General features: G+C 41.3%; 3 protein-coding genes across 6 annotated transcripts in view; 2 read left to right on the forward strand and 1 right to left on the reverse strand.

Moving 5' to 3' along the window:
- LOC118406950 (TBC1 domain family member 15-like) overlaps positions 1–22027 on the reverse strand; it is a 49700-nt gene that overhangs the window by 5624 nt on the left and 22049 nt on the right. For 3 of the 4 annotated variants that reach the window (XM_035807350.1, XM_035807349.1, XM_035807347.1), the window contains 2 exons: positions 4103–4162; positions 429–623 (listed from right to left, as the gene is read on the reverse strand). In XM_035807350.1, coding sequence (XP_035663243.1) covers positions 429–623; positions 4103–4162 — 255 coding nt within the window. The remainder of the gene's footprint in view (positions 1–428; positions 624–4102; positions 4163–22027) is intronic. The other variant, XM_035807348.1, reaches the window with a different exon arrangement.
- On the forward strand, positions 8025–12667 carry LOC118406948 (slit homolog 1 protein-like). The gene has a single exon (XM_035807344.1). The coding sequence runs from the start codon at positions 9027–9029 to the stop codon at positions 12225–12227; it is 3201 nt and encodes a 1066-aa protein (XP_035663237.1). The 5' UTR covers positions 8025–9026; the 3' UTR covers positions 12228–12667.
- On the forward strand, positions 13277–19976 carry LOC118406947 (slit homolog 2 protein-like). The gene is made up of 2 exons (XM_035807343.1): positions 13277–13810; positions 16427–19976. The coding sequence occupies exon 2, from the start codon at positions 16476–16478 to the stop codon at positions 19728–19730; it is 3255 nt and encodes a 1084-aa protein (XP_035663236.1). The 5' UTR covers positions 13277–13810; positions 16427–16475; the 3' UTR covers positions 19731–19976.

The following is a 22027-nucleotide window of genomic DNA, read 5'->3' on the forward strand; positions in this document are numbered from 1 at the left end:
TGTTTAAATATGTAGATTATGATCAACCAAAACCAAGTTCTCAAACTTTTTTGCATTGAGCTTATTCATGACTGTCAAAGACTGTAAACTCATTACATAATGTAAGTCTGTGTCTTCATCCCAACATTAACACTAAGTCTTGTCAAACTAACTTTTCTGCTTAACTCTTTGAATTGTTTGATTTATACATCTGCCTAACTCTGTATCATTGCCATTTCCTTACATTTCAGCCTGTAGAAATATGTAGAAGTATCAAGCAATGACACAACGCAATATTTCTATGCATCAATAGAATTTTTTAAAAATCAAAAAATATCTTGTGAAGATGGATTAAAAACGCTTCAATTGCAAATTGTAAATCATGTAATATATGCAGTCAATGAGTGTATTCTCTCTTTCACTTTACACAAGGATCACTTGCTCCTCACCCTTGTGATCAGGTCAAACTCGTTCTCCGTCGGCTGGATGTCCAGACCGGGCAGTTCTTCGCTAAGCAGGTCTGCCATCTCGTCGGGCGGTCTCTGCGTAGGATGGCCATTGGGCGCGATGAGCGTGTCGCGTAGGAAGTTCGTGACCTTGGAGAAGCCTCCTAGTGTTGTAGTGTACGGGTCTCGGAAGAACTTCTGCAAGGGAATGACAAGGAATGGGTTAAAAGGACATTCTCATTTCTACTCGTTTTCTCCTTGCATCCAGAATTTTCTATAGAACAGCACTTACTGACACTGATTAAGTCCATTCATTCAGTTGTTCATTAATCCATTTGTTTGTACATTCTTTGTTAATCATTCATAATATTTGATAAATACTCTGTAACCTCTTTTGTTTCCTATCCCACAGAGTAAGAGACTAAGACTGCCAATGTCCAGAGACATGGTAGACTTATCTGCCACATGATATACGGCAATTAAGTATTAAATGTCATGAAGTTTGCTATATGTTTTTGTTTTTTTTTAAATGTGGAAAATAAAATCAATCACGTGCAATGCTTCCATCATATCAATAAAACAAAAAGGAACAACACTTGATACAAAACAACTCATCTTTAATCTTGACATTGTTGCAGCAGTTAATTTTTTAACTTTGTTAGTTGGTTTGTTCCAGTATGGAGAGTATCATTGAATGATATCATTAAAGTTACCTACATGTAGATCTGGCCAAAATATACTTGGGCACATTGTGACTAGCCTGATTAAATCTTGCCTATAGCAGCCCACCCAACATCTGTGGGGAGGGGCGAGTTAAAGCCACGGACAGCAGAGTTACACAGTGTTACGTAGACTACACTGTGGCCAGGGTCAGATTCTGGCCAGTTCCATAAAATTGATATCTCAAATGACTAAATTATCCATACAATAAGCCACCAAAATCACAAGTGCTCGGCTATAGAATGTATTGACACATACCATACACACAGCACAATTATTATTCCAGGGCTCGAAATCCTTTTTTCGCTCGAATACCTGCACAGCTGCATTTTACCTGCACTAACATGCATATGCAGGTATTTCGAGCCTTGAAAATGAATATAATCATTATGTCAATCATGAGAACGAAGGAAGGAGGTGTCTCTCTTTGTTCTAAGAAAGTTGAAGGAAGTGACAGGTCACCAGAGAGCATTGCCCTTGGCAGCCCCTGCAGTGCCTGTGTTGTGTCTCCCTGTAAGTCATCTCAACATGCTTACACTGGCATTGCTCCAACACAACTTTAGCTGTAAACAAGATTCCTTTACTGAGACAGATTCTTTTTTTTTTGTACACAGAAGCAGGTCAGAGAATACTACAATGTCCTTGGCCAAAAGCACAAAAAGTTTGTTTTGTTTTAAATTAAGACACTTGCTATCTGGTGCTCCACGTTATATGTTTTGTTCAAATTCAAATTAAGTCTGTGGGAGGATGAACAAAAACGAGTAAAAAATTTTTTGGTCATCCTATCTCTCGTCATATCTAGAATTAGAGCTAAGTATAGTGACTCAATCAAAAGGGCTGTCTCCAGGACCCATTCCTCCATCCCAGGACAGAGATTATCTTTGGATGAACAAACATTTCACTCCAGTACATGTATTGAGACTTTGTGACATGAAATTCATGAACATGTTTTATAAATCTACTGTGACAAATTCAACAATAAAGATCAACAAGATTGGTTTGCAAACAACGAGTGGGACAGAAAAAAAATTAAAGCAGGAGACTGCCCTGATTCTTCCTACGAAGTTCAAAGACACTCAATTTGCCTTCTTTCATGATCAACCTCTGGTAACTTCTCTGACTTTACTTGTGTGTTGTGGTTGTTTGAGTTCTCCAGCTATGGCAACAGAGTCTTTTTTGTGGTGTTCCTTTCCTCTTACCCAGATCTTAATCAATGATCTCCTACATAAAAACAAAATGCCTGATACCAAAGTCCAAAAGCAGAGAAACTGCTGAGTTTACACAACAGGAGGAAACTATAATACCAGGGGAAGGGAAATCGGGGACGAACCATTTCACTTTACATTATGTAAGGGTTGTCTACACATATGATGGGATGTCTGCCGTGTATGTGTACAAGGATATAATTTCATGGATATGCAGGCCTTGAAATGAACTTTTTCCCCTACTGTCCCAGAAGTGTTCCCAAAAATAAATTCCAATCGTCCCAAAGTGAGGATGGATGGTCCCAAGTAGGAAGTATGTATTACATCAATAAATATAATGTTGAGTCAGACTCAGAGTACAAAATTTATGTATAACTAATTGTCAATTACATGTATACAATTAACTCAAAATCAATGCAGATTCAAACGTGTCTTGTCCAGAAATTTGAGACAAACCAAACATAACAAGTTGAGGTTGGGAAGAAAAACCTTTTAACTGGTGATTTTGGGCCATCAGAAGGAGAATCATCATCTTCTGACATTAAAGATGTACACAGCTATTTGTGTAGAACTTTAAGACTTACATGTCGAATTTCCTTCTGAAGTTTTTACTCCATGTAAATAAACGCTGTGGCGCACAGCCGGGAATATCCTTTTTTTAACCTCCTTGGGAGAATCGAGCAGATCATCAATAAATAAGCTGCCACCAAGCTCCCGTAACCCCAGTTAACTTCTTAATAAAAACAGTATATGACATATTACAGAGTCTTAAAACGTTTCCAAAAATTTTTCTCCGATAAGATGGCATTGTTTTCACTTTGTTTTATGAGGTTCATGTGCCAGGATTTCCACGCACAATGCGCTGCAATACACTGGACTTGGGGAGCACGGATCTAATTTGGGGGGCTTTTGAGAGTCGAAAACTGATTTTTTTCATTCTGCAAATTTGCAGATTGATTTATTTTTCTTCTGTAGTCTTGAAAATCTATCTGTAAATTGCAGATTGCAGACGGGTATTTCGAGCACTGATGGGGTTTACATTCTGATGTTGATTATTTTTCTATCGTCCAAAAAAAGGTCCCAAAGTGATTTTCTAGTGTTCCCGGCCTAAATTTTTGGTGCCCCGGGCCTATGGGACTATGTTAATTTCGAGCCCTGATATGGATATAAAATATTACTTAAGTATATGTTAATGGATTTATCATATCTTAACATTACTTAAATCATGTAACCTGAGTAGTCTGGCCAATAGGCTAACTTGAGTTTATCTTGAATGAAAAAAAGGCTCAAACAAACAAGCAAATAAACATACAAAGTTTAGATCCAATTGTTATGGGAAGGTGAGTAGTGTGCCATATTGATGCAAGTGGAGTGTATGTTGTTGAGTTAGCAAGGCTAGCCCATAGTAATAGCCACTGTCTAGTTACATGGCAGTTCTGACTAGTTAAGTTATTGTATGACCAAACAAATACATCAAATCAAATCTAATTATGACCAAAAGGCAGGCTGGAAAATTTCTGGATCTCCCCTTGTCATTTAGGTTTATATACCATCTCTTCATGCAACAAATCTCTGGTAGTGCATTGTAGCCTTCTTGAGTGTTGAACAACTAGTCCCTAAAACCACATGTGGCCATTAAGTTAATCAATGAGAAGATGTGATAACATAAGTACATCTTGTGCATAAACTGAAAAAAAAAGAAGGGAAAAAAAGAAGTGCACAACACCATACGCAAATAGGGAAATTGTGCACCTTCTTTGTCTGACCCGCCGCCCTCAGAAATCGTGTGGCCTTCCCCTTAACATTGGTGTTCTGGATGGCAAGAAAACACGCAACTTAATGTGGAAGGGTATGATGGGGGTTTGGAGCAACATATGGAAGCATAATCCTGAAGAGGGGGTTAACCTGAATGCAATATACTTTGCTGACATGAAAAATCACATTAGTCATGAAATGGTCATACAAAGATGCATAATAAGCAATGCGCTGAAATTTTGCTGGACAAAATGAGGAGCGCCATGGGATAACACAGAGGATGGTGCTGGGTTTATATGATAGCCAGGTATGCAAATGTGGACCTAATTTGCATAATTTATGGTAAAATACTACCAAACCATATTGTTAAATGATGAAGCTTTCATGATTATGATCATGATATGCAGGCAATAACTGGCTCAATGGTCAATGATGGATGATTTTAGTTTGATAATTGTGACTTCTTCAAGTTGTTGAAATTTAACCAAATTCAACAAAAAGTTACCACTGCTTTATCAAACTTCAATTATCAATGCATTTCACGAAAGTATGGGTTCTACAAACTCTTGTTTCTGTAGGTTGCTTCTCAATAGAAATGTTTATAGTGCCAATACAACGCCGAAAAGCGAAATATAAGACAGTTAAGATAATGATTTCTGCTTCAACCTATACTGTGAACAAGAGGATATGGCTCCACATTCTCATGGAGGTAGTTGAGGTACACATCATGTAACTTCAGGCTCATAACATGCAAGAATTGAAATATGGGAAAAAACAGTAATTAACCTCCTTAAACAACTTGAATGGAGTGTAGTTTTCTATCAGAACTGAATCTTTTGGCATAACATTCATTTCATAGCATTGCAAGCTTGCTTATCATTTTGCTCATCACTCACAACTACATATCTTGGATATCTGTACTGGCCAAACTGGTGCAAAAGGTTACATCCATAGTAACTGTTGCTAACAGTCCAGCTTTGCAGTCCTATGTTGGCAGCTGGTTGTACTACATGTATACATGTACTTTGAAAGGACTTGTCACACCTACACCCTGGAAACTTAGTATCTAATTCCAAGACCTGTGTAGCTCTGTCTAATGAATCCTCTACTGTTCATGACCATGACAAGTTCCATTCAGCTCTTGGGCTCAAAAACAACCCAATAACTCTAAAAGATGTAGTTTTAACCCATTTTTAAGACTAACGACGAGTCTACGAGTAGGAAACAGGTGGTTTTCATATGACTTGTACAGCAAAAAAGGTTGGAGATTTTATCTGTTTCCATGGCAACATAACAGCTGAAGCATCGCTGACATCTAGACTGATTAACCTTCACCACTGTGCAGGTGTCAAAGGGCATGACCTTGGAGGCATGCTGGGAAAACAGTACCGAAGGTCAGGCATTACAAACTTGATTCTATGGATAATATCCTCCCAAGAGTTTGAGGGGTTAAAAAGGAGACCTGCCTTAAAAAATTACAGGGATAGATAGATTTTGAAAAGAAGAGATAGCAGATGTTGCATGAAAGATGAAAGGACAAAACATATCTAAGCATAGTCCACTGTTTTCATTTATTGTTTATTGTTTTATGAACTCCTGAACTTAGCTGTTACATGTGACTGCAACTACTTACTGCTACTCTTCCAAGAGTAACAAAATAACACAGAAAACATGGACACTGGGCATATAAACATAGCATACAACAGCATCCCACAACTACTGCACTTGCGAAAGGAAGAAAACATCTCCAAGTTCCTAAAGTCATATATTACTTGTCACGTCCTTTGAACATACTTTACCCACAGCATCTATACCGGAACTTGTTACCAAGATGCAAGTAACATTGCCAAATCTGTCAAGAAAGAATCCCCTTGTTTTCCTTGGGCAAAGCAGGCCAAAGTAGGTATGCATGCACATGTCGTCCCAAGAATTAAGTTCTTTGGCCTGATACGAGATTCAAGTATCAGAGGAACTCCTCAACTTGGAGAGAATAATCACTAAGGGATTCACTGACATTCTCGGGCGCCATTGCCAATTCGTCAGAAGTAGAAAACATCTTGTTTTTCTCACAACAAGCAGGCGACTGACTGTATGCAGATATATGTGGTCCATAAAATCTAGTATGAACGGCCTAAAGATAAGGTAGAGAGCTGCGGGCCGACCTGCTGATAGATCAAGGAACTGATCATCTGCCTAAGATCATTACCATTCTCTGGGGCACCAAGTTCAAGGAGGCAAACTTCAATCTCTTCCAAGTTGTTTTCCAGTTCTTAAGCAACAAGACTTTGGCAAGGTCTGGCACTTGGTGAGTAATATCTTTTTGATATCGTCTACTGGTAAGAAACATTGCTGCATTATTAAAAACAAGAACTGCACTGAAATTTTATTAACCTTACGCCCCACGGATCTCTGTTTATCTGATTAAGGGGTCGACCGAGGTGTTTTTAAAACTTTCCTCTTGTTATCATGTTTTAAGCGTGTCCTTTTTACAGTGTTTTTCTGTGAGAAATAAAGATGATGTTGTACACAAAAGTCACAAGTGTCAGGTTGGACTGAAGGTATCATGTTGAGAAAATATCACAGAAGATGTAAATGACATTAACATACATCTAAGTTGACCAGCAAAGGTCTGTTTAAATGTTTTTTTAGAGAAATCTCAGCTTAAGAGGAAAAACAAACCTTTTGTTAATCGAAAACACAAAACAGAAACCGATGCAAGTCTCTATCTTGAGGACCCATCATTGGTGATAAGTATGGTGATAGTTACTGATTGGAGTGGCCGAGTTTGCGGAGACTAGAAATCCCAGAGGTGGCGAGACTGGTGCTATAGACAGAAATCGAGGCCTAACCTAGCGGTTCACTAACTTTGGCATACTTCCCGTTTATGAGATTTGTGGATTGTTACGTTATTTTGTCCTGAATCTAGAAGTAAGGGAAAGCCCAGAGGTAATTCATCTTCCCACAACTTGCCATACCATCTGCCAAGAATGATGAAGTTGACCCAAGGACCACTAGACCAGACCAGACCTCACTAGAACGAAATGGCGGAACATTTCAATACAAGTACAGCTAACTAGAAAAAACTGGTTGAACATGTTGTAAGGGTTTCCTTTCCTCTTTCCAAAGGGACGTAAAACGAGAGTCCCAGCCTAAAATGGATTACTACATTGTTCCTACCTGGCCTGATGAACTCTAAAAGTTCCTCTATGCTACCATAGGTATGCAAACATGATTATTTTACAGTAACTGTTGAGTGACAATTTCATGTATTACAATCCTTATGAGTTGTTAATGAATTGACATGTTCCACCAGTTTTTCTTGTTCTTGTATTGAATCGTTTAGTCAGTTCATTCTAGTGATACTGAAGAAGAGTGATGGATGTCACTTGAAACGTAGTAAATCTCCATTTTTAATCCAGTTGTAGAGATTGAATTGTATTTGAATATTGTTTACCTGGATGTCAAACTTCATAAACATCTAGATAACACCCCACTTTGGCTTGATATCACCACACTTTTATCCATTTGTCTCATTTGCATGAAATAGCCTCACACTTTTTTATAGTCCTACGCAACATGGATATACACAATGTATCCACAAAAAATGGGAGCTTCTCATTGACTGAGGGGACGTAGCCTTGGAATAACTCTTTAACAACACAAAGCCTTGATGTAGACCCAAACCACCTGTATTAGTCAATATTCATTTTATTGTTTGGCTGTCACTTAGCTAAAGGTGGTATCTCACAGCACTTGGGGCACCGGTGCAGCACTGCAGGGTGCATTCACTGCGCCACTGTTGTCTTATTTTCGCCGATTTATTTACAAATTACATACTGCATAATAAGTAAAAGTATGACTTAGAAGACAAGTAAATGCAAAAAACGTAAGAAAATTTGTTCTTTATCTCTGAAGTTTGTTGACAAAATTCTTAAAATTACTTCAAAACAGGCTAAAGCCGCAACCTAACTTCTGCTTGGAGAGTAGTTAAGAGGAAGATATCAGATAGATACACAACTGTAGCTGTCCTTCTCTATTTGTTTAACATCAACACAACCATGTACATTGTACTAGCCCCTGAAGTGAATGCACTTTTCCTGGCTGTCTATCTATATCATCAGTTCAAACCAATAAGAGAGTAGCTGCACAAAGTTCAACTTTCTGCATTTCTGTGTTTCTGTTTCGTAATTCTGTGTTTTGACCGAGGCAGGTTGGGCCTATGGGATCAGTCTATACCATCTGGCATTGGTAAAAACTCATGCACTTGACTGTGCCAGTAGTATATATCCAGAGGGTAAAATTTTCTCCCGCCCCCAAGTTTTGACCCTTCGTTACGTACACCGCTTCGGGTCCCTTGCGATGCCACCTTCTTGATAATAAGAGATGCGTCTTCCCAAATCGTCTTTGATGCACGAAATTTCCGTAACAAGGCAGCTTTAAGGCTTCAGTGGAAAACTCATACCAAAACCCTACACCTGCATTCCAGCTCACTGAAGAGGCACTGGTAAGCTGTTCTAGCGTTAACAAATATACTGTATGAAAGACTTTGACTTCAAAGCAAAGTTATTGAGGTCGAGGTATAAGGTTGAAAAATCAAATGTTTGCATTCTCCTTGTGTAATGGGTCTTTACAATACTATGAATGTACATTTGAGACAACATACATTTTGTAGCCTGGGTACCATCCTCTGTAGTTACCTCTGGCTGCCTTTTAGCTTGCTCACTGTGTCGAGCAAGCGAAAAGATTGAGCCAGTGGAAACGGAGGAGGATGGTGACAAGGATAACAACAACAATCTTTGTCGATGATGTCATCTCTTGAAAGGCTCCAATAATACTTGTTTATTGTATTTTACTAATCAGGAATTTTTCCTCAATTTCTTATAGGTAAGGCCGGCTGTTACAGACAGGAAAGGATATCGGAATGACAGCAAAGATGTGGTTGATCACAGGGCTTTCGCTGCTAGTACTACTGAAGGTGGGACCGGCGTCAACACAGATGTCCCTCTATCCTCCGGAGAAGGCAAACTCCTTCTCCCGAGTGTGCCCTCAAGATTGCTTCTGCACGAACACACCCAAGCGACAGACCTTCTGTTATAACATGGAGTACATGCCCATGGGCCTCAACCCACACACAACAGGACTCCTCATTTCTGACAGTTCCTTCACAACGATTCAAAACAATGCCTTCAAGGGTGTTCCCTACCTTGTTGAGATGAACATCACGGATAATCAAATTACAACCATTTATCCCGGTGCCTTCAATTTCCTAGAAATGCTTGAGAAGTTGGACCTATCGAACAACAAACTTACAACATTTCCCCAAGAAGCTATAGCCGAGGTTGGCCAACAGCTCAAGTCTTTAAATGTAGGTGGTAACCCGATTGCAGAAAGTCTTACAGTTGGGTCCTTTAACAACATGGAAGCTCTTGAGGAACTCTATCTGTACAACATGAATCTAAGCATCATTGAAAATGGACTTCTTCAAAGACTGAAATCCTTAAAGGTCCTGGATCTCTCCAAGAACAACTTCAAATCTCTTCCAGAGGAAGCAATTAAAGGACTTGAGAATCTAACTGAGATCGTGATGTTTGGAAACCCTTTCGTCTGCGACAAAGCTGCATTGTGGCTCAAGGAATGGTTCGAGAAGGACCCACCAAAGATTGGACCTGGTCCCACCTGTATGGATCCTCCACGTTTGGCTGGATATGCTGCAGTTTCCCTTCCAACTGCAGTACTTTTGGAGGAGTACGAGATGGTGATAGCAGACTACACCACTCAGCCCGCTACAATAACTCCTCTACCAGAATCATATACAGTCAGAGGTGTCATATGGAGGTGTCCAAGCACCACTGTCCTCACAGCAGAACAGTTTAGAGAGTGCGTTGAAATTGAGGAGCTTGACATCAGTGAAAACAACATTATTGACATTGAGCCTGGAGCATTCAGTACCCTCAGCAAGCTCAGAGTCCTCTACCTAAGAGATAACAAGCTAACGAAAATCAGGGAGTCGGTCCTGGAGGGTCTGACGAATCTTGAGGTTCTGGATGTATCTGGCAATCAGATCACTTCCCTGCCTACAAATATCAAAACGCTATTGCCAAAGTTAAAGTACATCGTGGGGTACGATAATCCGTGGTCCTGTGATTGCAACCTGGCTGTCAATTGGGACCTGTTGGCACACTTCTTCCACGAGAAACCTGCCGTCTGCTCTTCCCCACCAGAGTTGGCGGGTAAGTTGGTGAGGGAGGTTCCTAAAGAGTCGATGATCTGCACCCCTCCAGTCATCCTCTTTCTCAACGAATACATAACCGTGAGGGAAGGCGGGGATGCTTTCCTGAACTGTAGAATATCTGGCCTTCCTGTTCCAACTGTCTGGTGGCAAACGCCTGATGGCGAGGTGGTTACCACTGAGGAACCAGTTGGAAATAAGGAGGTCCTCGACAACGGGACCCTTTGGGTACACGGTGCCACAGGGAACGACGGTGGGAACTATGTCCCCATTGCAGACAATGGTGGTGGAAGGGCAAGAGGAAATACCACACTACGCGTCTGTCCTGAACATTGTCGCTGCCTGGATATTTTGTCCGTCCACTGCTTTCACGCTAATATTTCTAAGATTCCATCGGACACGCGTCTCTTCTTGATGCTGGGCACTGACCTAAAAGAGGTACGCAAAGACCTATTCAAAGATTTGACGAACTTGGAAGAACTTGATCTCGACAATAATCAAATTACTGACATCGAAGTTGGAGCATTCGAGGACCTTTCCAAATTACGACTGCTGTTCTTGTATCGTAATGCATTAGAAAAGCTTCAGCCAGGCGTATTCAAGGGCATGATCAACCTCCAAATGATTTATTTGTCTTCCAACAACATCACAACAATAGAAGATGGAGCATTTGAAGGCCTACCGAAACTACTGTTAATCCAGCTTCATGAGAATCAAATTGAAGAGATTGGTGATGGTGCCTTGAAGGGACTTCCAACTCTCATCGACTTGGACCTCCACTTTAACAAACTCACAACCATCCCAGGGAAAGCGATCTCTTTGTTGTCAAACCTAACGCGGGTGCAACTCTTTGAAAACAGGATCATAATGGTCAAGGAACATGATTTTAAGGACTTGGAAAGACTGCAGATAATTTACTTACAAAACAATGACATCCAGGTGATTGAAAATGGTGCCTTTGCCAACCTTCCTGTCTTGCAGTGGTTGGATCTTTCTAATAACAAACTTGTAGTCATCCCTGCAGGTGTTTTCAAAGGACTTGATGCGCTGCAACACCTGGACTTGAGTAACAATGTCCTTATAACATTGCCTGCGTCCCTTAGGACAGAGCTACCATCCCTCAAGTTCGTAATCGGAGCCGGAAACCCCTGGCACTGTGACTGTAACATGATTCTTCTTCGCGGGTGGTTCGGTTACTCGGATATCCCACCACCTAAAATACCATTCGAGATTATATGTGACCCCCCCTATAGGCCTTATTATGAGCCTGACCCTATCCTTGATGAGGAGTTCCTTCAGCATGCTGGTCGCCCACCATTCCGACCTGTATCGTACTATGGAGGGGGTGGCTCCCCATACAAAGAGAACAATGAGATCAGTGTTCAAGATGATAGTTATGGCTATAGTCAACAATACCAGTATGGTAGTTATGACTACAATAATCTTTATCATAGTGCTGCGTACAGTGTTTATGGGCAAAAAAGGAAGAGGCGACAAGCACAAAGTAGACTCGCTACCTGTAAGACTCCTATGGAATTTGACAATCAAAACATCAATACCCTCCCCATCTCAAGTATGGTCTGTGAGGCCATCCTCTTTGTCAAAAATAAGGTAGACGTCGTTATTGGGGATACTGCTGAACTCCCATGCGTTATTACCGAGGAGGTCGGTATTGGCAAGTTCTGGGTGACACCCCAAGGAGTCATGGTCAAGTTCGGTGACAGTGAGGGTAATGTAAGGGTTTCTGATGATGGAAGGCTTATAATCTACAGGGTGGCAGAAGAGGATGCAGGTGCATATGTATGCCTGGGAGGCACAGAACCTGTTATACACTTGCTATACTATGTGAGGCAAGGTCCTATACTACCACCTCCTCCTTCAGTCATTCCATAGATGAAGAGGTAGACAGATAAAGGCTGAAAAAGTTTCTAGCATTCCATTTAATAGGAGAAGAAAATGATTTCTATAATACGTGCGCTAAATGCTAGCGAAGACTTTTTGTCTGCAACCACAGGAACTTTACGAACTCATAATGGCAACTCATTGTATCTACAGCAATACAAAATGAACCTGCACCAAAAAAAATGTACTTGATGGATACAAGCATAACTATTTGTTTCCAATGTACACTGTAGAGGTGGTCATTTGTAGAGATTTGACTGTGTTACATGTTTTGTACATTTGCCATGCAAGCTCATATCCCAATGTTCTCTGACTTGACCTTTACGATGTATTATATTTGAATGTGCTGGGATCCATATGTCCTTCCATGTGGACTACAACACAACCTCTTCAACTGATTTAATCTGCTCCACCGCAGCACCGCATGTACAATGTACATGTACCATAGGCACACCCCTTTAAGTTAAGAACGACAATTTATTTTACTGTCTCTTAAGCTCACAATGTTACACTTACGTGTAGATATTTCTCAACAATTCATGTGAAATAAAATTAAATGAACAGTACAGTGTTGTTGGACAATCCATCATTTTTAAATGGAAGATTTCAGGTGGCAAGATTGATTTTTGCCATTACAATAAGGCAATGCCTGACTCTAGTGTTATACAAAACCCCTCTTAAACTAAGCCTGGTATCCAGCCATATCATAGCTCCCAAGTCTCTTCTGTCCTCTCCGTAAATAGGGGAGGACAGAAGAAACTCGGGAACTATCATACACCTGGATACAAGGCTACCCAAAAAATTCTTTCACAAAGTACATCCAAAACGTTTTTATGTTCAACGTTTTGGTGAAATTTTACCACAAACTCATTAAAACACGAACATTTCTTTTTTTATGCATAAGCCCTAGACCTCAGCTTAGTGGATGGGCTGGGCTGGGTAGGATGCTATCGTACAGCCCATAATGGTCTGTGTCATAGGGTTGGCCAACTTAACTAGGCAATAGGGCTGAATACCAAGGGTCTGGAGGCTGTCATTCAGTGCCGGATGACTCAATACGACAATTGCCCCAGGTGAGGCCATTGGACTGCAGGTTTAAGAAACACTCACACCAGGATAAACTCCTACTTTTTTCAACAAGTGATGTAGGATATTTGAGTTGGACTTGTTCTAACTGATATACGTCTGTGTTGTTTCAACCAAAAACTTAAAGCCAGTGCCAACTGCGGGCTCAAAAAAACAATTTATCGACATGAGAAGTTCTTCCAAAACAGCAGCACGCCCATGTGGTTCTTATACACATTTTTGTAGCTGAGCCCTTAAGCAAGTTGGAGAACATCCAATGTCCATGACAACAGGCCCAAAACAGTCGCCCCTGAAAAGTTCAGAACTAATCGAATAAGAAGCATTGAGGCAGCCAAGTATTAGAGCCAAAAGCAATTGTCTGCTAAGACTAAGAGTTGCTTCCAGTCCGTGGGCTTGCGAGTTTAACGGACGGGAACAAACGTTGCGTCTTCAGAGCAGATCCCCGAAACCATCATTGTGAGGTTCATTTTACAAGTGCTGTACATTTGGTAAGTGACATTTTTCTACATTCTTATGATACTACCTTATAGTTATACAATGTATAATCCAAGGTTACCCAATTAACAAAAGGCTTTTTGTTTAGTGTGGTGGGTTCATGCTCATGGTGCCTCTTTTTTACAGCACGGGACAATTTTGTTTGAGGGGAACATTATCAATTGCAATATTATGATTTGCTAGAGGATGTTGTTAAATTCCCCCATCATCTATGTATTGAGGATGGAGATGAGATGAGATGAGGAAGGGTCTTACAGATGAAGTTGGGTCTTCACTGGTAGCATTTGTAGCCTGTGGTAGCGTTTTGGGATTTCCTTCATTTTGTGATAGACAGGTTCAATTTTGCGCAGAGACGTCCCAATATTTTTGACCCAGAACAGTGTGACCAAGTTAAAAACAAACAATGTCCATTGTGCGTGTTTCCATAAATGTAGCATTGAGTGGAAATTTTCCTCCCAAAATGTGGGTAATAAGAGATTCGGAGGGTTACAAATTCCAAATTGAGTCTTCATCGGCCCTACTGAATGCTCCACAACATTAAACATGGCAAATTGATGAAAGTTGACTATAGGCATTCAGTGTGAAGGGAGGAAACCAAAGTAAGAAGCGCTAATTTAGGCAAGAAAAATCTTGGGAGTACCAGAAAACTTTAAATTTCTTACTAATCCTCTGAAACTGACTTTTTCCAGGCTGGGGTGTCATTCTATATATATATATTACTGGGGTTCCCATACTAAGGTCTTGAGTAAGGAAACCTTAATAGTAACTTGGATGGCACACGGGCTATCTTTTTCCTGCGTTTTGTGATGCAAATTTCAACCCCAAAAATATGTAAGAAATACACCCTGTCCTTTTTATGCAACTTATGCACATTTTTCGGATGTTTTGAGACAATGTTGGCATTCTGACAAAAATACTGGAGACCCCAACAGACACTTGAAAGCATCCGAAAAAACAGCTAAATAAAAGACTTTAAAAACGCACATGTACATGTATCACGAATTGCCAAGTTTTAAACATAAAACCATTAGCGATCTAGGTACTGGATCTCAAAGTTGGTGTTCAAGCCCACCAGACTGAATCTGGAAACTTTTCATGCAGCACTTCCAAGGAGATCATATAACCTGTTTGGCTTAAGCTCCTGTGTTAAGGGCGTTTAACACCTTTAGTTCATTAAGAGTGCCCTGGTACGTGACGGCTCAAATCTACAAGTTTCCAGTCAATCTCAATTTTGGAGCCCATGATTTTCATTGTTTAATGTCATTTTTAGCTTACGAAAATATGCTTCACTCATTTCAAAAAATGTATTTCCTATCACAAAAATCATAATTTTTTTTCCACTCCAATAAGCAAGTTTGCATCCTGGGGTTGGAGGGAATTGTTCTTGAAGCCGTCTTTGAACTTGTGTTTTGCTTGTGAGCTTGAGTGATACTCAATGTTTCAATTGATACTGACGTTGCAATGTTCAACCAAAGATTTGTTACACAGGATATCAAATACAACAAACAAGTTTGGAGTTCAACACATCAAATAATGTAAAAAAAAAAAACGAAATGGACACAAAGCTGCCAAATGGTCACAGTCTTCACAATTAAACTTTCTTAAGCTCAAGCAAAACCGGGAAGATTGCCCAGTGATCTTAAACCTGACCATCTCTTGGTAACTGTTATCTTTACCATCACCATCTGTTATACTTGGCACTGATCTGTGGCAATGGGCCTGGAAGGGGTTTAACAGATTAAACAAGGATTACTGCCTTTTTTTTGTGACCTATCAGTCAATGATCCTTATCTTTCCTCACTATAAATCAGAACTTTATATTAAGTACAGTTAAATCTGCTCAAGTTACCTCCTTTAGAATGATAAAAACAAGGCTTTCTGCCTTTTTTCTGTGACCTATCAGTCAATGATCCTTATCTTTCCTCACTTTAGATTAGAACTTTATAAGTACAGTCAAACCTGAGTGAGTGATCATGTTTATATAAGGACCACCTGGCCAATGTGACCACTTTTTGATGGTCTCTTCCAATTTCCCCATTCACACCAGAATTAAGAATATTGTCTACAGTGACCACTACCAGTCATGCCTTCAAATACCAGAGTTACCAACCTAGGATTGATGTGTTCAAAAATTCGTACTTTCCAGAACTGTCGTAGAGTGGAATTTGTTATCACCAAGTACAGTAGGGTCATCTTCTCTGGGTAGTTTTAAAGAACGCTTGCTGATAGATGTGCAAAAGTTAGGGGTAACAAGTCGTTCAGTGTAATATAACCAGCTGCTGCCGCACCGCGTGCCTGCGAAGCTGGTGTGTTACGCCGAACGGCGGTTATACCGGCTATATAGATACAGACAGACAGACACCTGTCCACAAAGACCAGAAGATTTTATGGACCTCGAGTGGTCTTCTTGGACAGGTTTAGATTTGACGGTACTGTAAATTAGTTATATTTCTTAGTGCTTGATTTCAGGATTTGTCTTTAGTTTTGTTCTTTTATTGTAACAAATCAAATTTTCAATATGCTATGCATCTTTATCACTCTAATTTGACAGTTTTAATCAAACTTGGCATTGGAATGTGAACTTTAATCATGCTTTTCTCACTCTATAGGGTGTGCAGACACAAGCAAAGGAAGGCCTGAAAACTCACAACTGCAACAATGTGGATTGCAAAGTTTGTCCTGCTTGTCACCATACAGGTGGGCGTGACACAGGGTCAACCAGGGTGCCCTCAAAATTGCTTCTGCTACCCTAATAATGTTGCCTACTGTCGTAACTTGGACTCCATGCCTGTACTTGGCCTGAGCCCTCGTACTAAAGGACTACTCGTCGCAGACAGTTCCTTCACGACTATTCCAAAGAATGCCTTCATGGGTCTTCCATATCTTGTAGAGTTGAACATCACAGAGACCCTTCTCACAAGTATTCACCCAGATGCCTTCAATGGGTTAAAGAAACTTCAACTGCTGGACCTGTCAAACAACAAACTCAAGGCCTTTCCTAAAGGAGCCATGGATAAAGTTGGGGCAAAGCTTAAGTCTCTAAACCTCGGTGGTAACTGGCTCGCAGGAAGTCTTACAGCAGAGTCCTTTAAAGGTATGGAGGCTCTTGAGGGACTCTATCTGTATAATACAAATTTTACAACAATCGAAGATGGGCTCTTTGCCAGTCTGAAGAAACTTTCAGTACTGGATCTCTCCAAAAACAACTTTGAATCTCTTCCTGAGGGAGCAATCAAGGGACTTGACAACTTGAAGGAAATTGTCATGTTTGGAAACCCTTTCACTTGTGACAAAGATGCATCCTGGCTTAGTGGTTGGATTGAGAAGAACCCGCCTGAGATCGGTGCTGGTCCCACCTGTATGGATCCTCCACGTTTTGCTGGGTATGCAGCAGCCGGACTTTCAAGTGAAGTACTTTCAGCTGAGTATAACCAGACAACCATTGACTGCACTGTTAAACCAACACCACCTCCAGATACCCTGAATGGGGAGGATGATGGACGCCCTCCTCCTGTCAAAATCATCAAAGGTCTCATCTGGAAGTGTCCAAGCACTTACGTCCTCAAAGCAGGGCAGTTTGAGGAGTACACTGACCTTGAGGAGCTGGACATCAGTGGCAATGGCATTATTGACATTGAACCTGGAGCATTCAGTTCCCTCAACAAGCTGAAGGTTCTCTACCTGAGCGAAAACTCCATCAAGCGCATCAAACCATCAGTTATGAATGACCTGAAGAGTGTTGAGGTACTGGATGTGTCAGACAACAAGATGACATACCTTCCAGCTGATATCAAAGAGCGACTGCCAAAGATCAAGTTCATCGTAGGCTACAATAATCCATGGTCCTGTGACTGCAACCTGGCTGCCAACATGGACTTGATTGCACACTACTTCCATGAAATTCCTGCCATCTGTGCTGCTCCCCAAGAGTTGGAAGGTCGGGAAGTGCGAGAAGTTCCTGAAGAGGCAATGATCTGCACCCCTCCAGTCATCACCTTCATTGATGAATATGTGACTGTGAAAGAAGGTGGTGATGCTTTCCTGAACTGTGAGATAACTGGCCTTCCCATTCCACCTGCACGGTGGAAAACACCTGATGGCAAGGTTGTCACCATTGACGAACCAGTTGGAAATAAGGAAGTTCTGGACAATGGGACCCTTTGGATCAAGAATGCCGTAGCTGATGACGGTGGTAACTACGTGTGCATTGCTGACAATGGTGGTGGCGTAGATATGAGAAATGCCACACTGCGCGTTTGTCCCAGAGTTTGTCGATGTCTGGACATCTTGACAGTCCACTGCTTCGAAGCTGATATTTCAAAGATTCCAGCTGATACTCGTTTATTCCTAATGCTGGGTACTGACCTAGCTGAGGTAAAGAAGGACCTGTTCAAAGATTTGAAGGACTTGGAAGAGCTGGATCTGGACAATAATCAAATCACGGACATTGAAGTTGGATCATTTGACAGTCTGGAAAACTTACGTTTGCTGTTCCTGTACAGGAATGCTATAGAAAAACTATCATCTGGCTTATTCAAGGGCATGACTAATCTCCTACAGATCTATCTGTCCTCTAACAATATTACAACGATAGAGGATGGAGCATTTGAGGGACTTGAAAATCTACAGTTGATCCAGCTTCACGAGAATCATATTGAAGAGATTGGTGATGGTGCCTTCAAGGGACTTCCAACTCTCATTGACTTGGACCTTCACCTTAACAACCTCACAGCCATCCCTGGGAAGGCCATCACATCGCTCAAAAACCTCAGGCGTGTGCAGCTTTTCGACAACAAAATCAAGATGGTCAAGGAAGATGACTTCAAGGATTTGGAAAGCCTTCAGATGATCTATCTTCAGGACAATGAAATCCAGGTGGTTGAAAATGGTGCCTTTGCAAATCTGCCAGACTTGCAATGGTTGGACCTTTCAAACAATAAGATAGTAGTCATTCCTGCAGGTGTGTTCAAAGGACTTGATGCGCTGCAACGCCTGGACTTGAGCAACAATGCCCTCGTGACCTTACCTGCATCCCTCAGGACAGAGCTGCCATCCCTCAGGTTTGTAATTGCAGCTGGGAACCCCTGGCACTGCGACTGTAACATGATTCCTCTCCGAGGATGGTTCGGTTACTCACCCGATCAACCGCCTCCCCCGGGAGCAGGACCTGCCCAGGGGGACCCCCCTTTCCGGCCTTATTATGAGCCCGACCCCCTCCTCCTCTCCGAGTTCCTTGAGCACACTGGCCAGACACCCTTTCACCCTGTTGGGTACTACGCAGCCAGGAGAAGACGCCAAGCGCCGGGCGGGTTTGCAACTTGCGCGACTCCGATAGCGTACGCCAACCAAGACACCAACACTATTCCCATCTCCAGCCTCATCTGCGAGGCCATCCTCTTTGTCGAAAATGGGGCCGCTGTCCTCATCGGGGAGTCGGCGGAACTGCCTTGCAACATCTCCAAGGAGACCAGCATTGGCAAGTTCTGGGCAACACCACAAGGAGCAGTGGTGAAGTTCGGAGGCAGCGTGAACAAGACGAAAGTGGCCGATGATGGCACCCTCACCATCGAGAAGGTGTCAGAGGATGACGCCGGGCCGTACGTGTGCGTGGGAGCAGAAGAACCCACCATATACTTCCTGAACTATGTAAGGGAAGTCACCACTCCACCACCTCCTCCTACCGAGCCACCAAAAGTAGAAGAAGAAGAAGAACCTGAACTGCCAGAAGAAGAAGAAGAACCCGGACCACCAGAAGAAGTGGAACCACCGCCGCGATTCCCACCACGAGGAGTCGACGAACCACTACCAACATTTCCCGATGGCGGACTACTGCCAGCACCCCCGGTTGGGATCCCGGACTTCCCAGATTTGCCCAGACCTCCACAACGACCACCTTTCCGACCACGACCATAGCCAAGCAGAGGTAGTATAGTAGCTACATGTCTGACAACTGTCCTGACAAACTGTGAGTAACCACCAACCACAAAATCAACACTGTCGACAAGATTCTAGTATTCATTTGGCTGATTAGCATGTGACAATCACTTATTAATATTTGACTCAAACAGTTCTAAAAGTGCAGAAAGTCTTACATGTACATGTAATTACTATTTCCTTGTTAACGCATATACTTTTTAAACTTTTCCAATCTATAAAATAGAAGTTCCTAAGGCCACACCAATTTAATTTCTTGGTTCACGGATTTTTTCATAAAAATGATGGAGCGAGAGGGCGAAATAAAAATAAAAATTGTAAAATGGTTGGGGTTAAGGTAAAGGCTAATCCAAAACATAAGGAAAAAAAAGTTTTCAGCTTGAAAAAGTACAAAAACACTATTATTGTACAGTAACAGCACCTGTACCCACACTTTAAGGAGCTTATAATATAAAGGCCAATTTACTACACCAGAAAGTTGATGAATGGTTTCATTAATGGTGAAAATTTGCTGAGTGGTAATTTTTATTTTTATTTTTTTTCCCAAAAAATAGGAGTGAGCGAATCCGTGAACCAAGTTGGTGTGACTTAAAGGCGCTTTATTTTATTCTTCCAGTACCCATCAAAACAACGGCCATCAAAACATGAAAGCTACCATAGAAGTACAATGTACATGCAGTGCCTAGGCAGCAAAAACAAAGCGATTTTGAGACACTGGCTTTGGCATGGGTTTACTTACATGTACCCTGGGGGCCAGCCAGGATGGGCAGCTAGGACAGTTTATTCGGTGGCCCAAGACAGTCAGCCCATAAATTTCCTCTGGGAGTTTAAGCCCGAAGGAGGTCCACCTGCCCTAGGGATAACTCCTTTGGGCTTAAACAACTCCCCTGGAGTGCCAATGTGATATCCACCGGCTGTTTGCCTTGGAAACCCCAACAAAACTTGCTAGCTACCCGATCCTGTCTGGCCCCCAGGGTAGAGTTTACTCTCATTGTGGTATAATATATCTCTTTCCTCCTCCCCCAGACATCTTAATTAATGATCTCCCACATGAAAACAAACAGACTGATAACAACAGCAGGGAAACTGCTGAGTTTACACAACAGGGGGCAACCAGTAATGCCTGGGGGCAAGGAAAATCAGGGACCAGCCATTTTACTAGCCTAAGGAGTAGGCTTGCCAGGGAATTCAAACCACTTACCTTGATCAAATCAAGATAAAGCCCAAGATACCAACTTACAGATATTTGTTAGCCTGGTATCCAGCCATATCATAGCTCTGAGTCTCTTCTGTAGAGTCAGGAGCTATAATATGGCTGGATACCAGGCTAGATATTTGTAGAGTGGACATAATGGAAGAAAAATAAGGCACGAAACATGAAATGTTTACTCTTATTTTGTATTTCACTCAATCATGTATTTACAATTGTATTTTGCATTGTAAACAATGTTACAATTGTGGATACGGACTTTTGATAGTGTATGAATATCCTTCAATCTATCTAACATGATAATTATCAAGTTGCTTTTCAGTAATTAGATTGCTGCCTGTTTTGCTCTTTTAAGGTTTTAAACCAGCCAATAATTAGCGTAGGATTTGTAGGATATGTATAGGCAGTGCTATGACGTTATAGAGGCTTGAAATTGTATTCATTATACTATATTTAGAGTTTCGTGCAAGCATATTTTATTTTATGTACCCAAAATCTAAATGTACTTTTCTGCTTTGTACAGTCAAAACTGAAGACCACTCAAGAGGCCAATGAAATCTGGTCTATGTTGATAGGTTGTCACTATAGACAGGATGCTGGTGTCAATCTTGTGTGAAAAATTATCTATGGGACCACCATAAAGTAGTCACATTGACCAGGTAGGTAGGTAGGTCCTTATGTAAAGGTACAGGTTTGACTGCAAGTGTGAGAAGTGATAATTAAGTAATAACGAAGCTCTAGTAGGACTATTAGACTTTACTGGTCAGCTTTACTAATTCTAGATTTTTTACTACTGACAACATCGTATCTGTAGAACATTATACCATCATATGTATGTATAATGGAAGTCATAAGGCCAGACCAATTTTATTTCTTGTTTCTCGTTTTTTTTAAAGAAAAAATTGGGTTGGTCGGTCGGAAAATAGATAGAAAAAAAACTATTGCAAAAAGTCGGGTAGGAGAGATCGAGGGGCTTACTCAAGTTACAGTTAATTCGGGGGTCCCTGGTAGCAAAACAGAAAGTTTGAAGAAAAATTACAAACGTACCATCAAAAATAGGCACGTA

The sequence above is a fragment of the Branchiostoma floridae genome, chromosome 19 (genome assembly GCF_000003815.2).
Source record: "Branchiostoma floridae strain S238N-H82 chromosome 19, Bfl_VNyyK, whole genome shotgun sequence".
NCBI classification, from domain to species: Eukaryota; Metazoa; Chordata; class Leptocardii; order Amphioxiformes; family Branchiostomatidae; genus Branchiostoma; species Branchiostoma floridae.

Excerpts from the sequence above, each read along its gene's own strand:
- LOC118406948 (XM_035807344.1), top strand. The coding sequence starts at position 9,027 with ATGACAGCAAAGATGTGGTTGATCACAGGGCTTTCGCTGCTAGTACTA.
- LOC118406947 (XM_035807343.1), top strand. The coding sequence starts at position 16,476 with ATGTGGATTGCAAAGTTTGTCCTGCTTGTCACCATACAGGTGGGCGTG.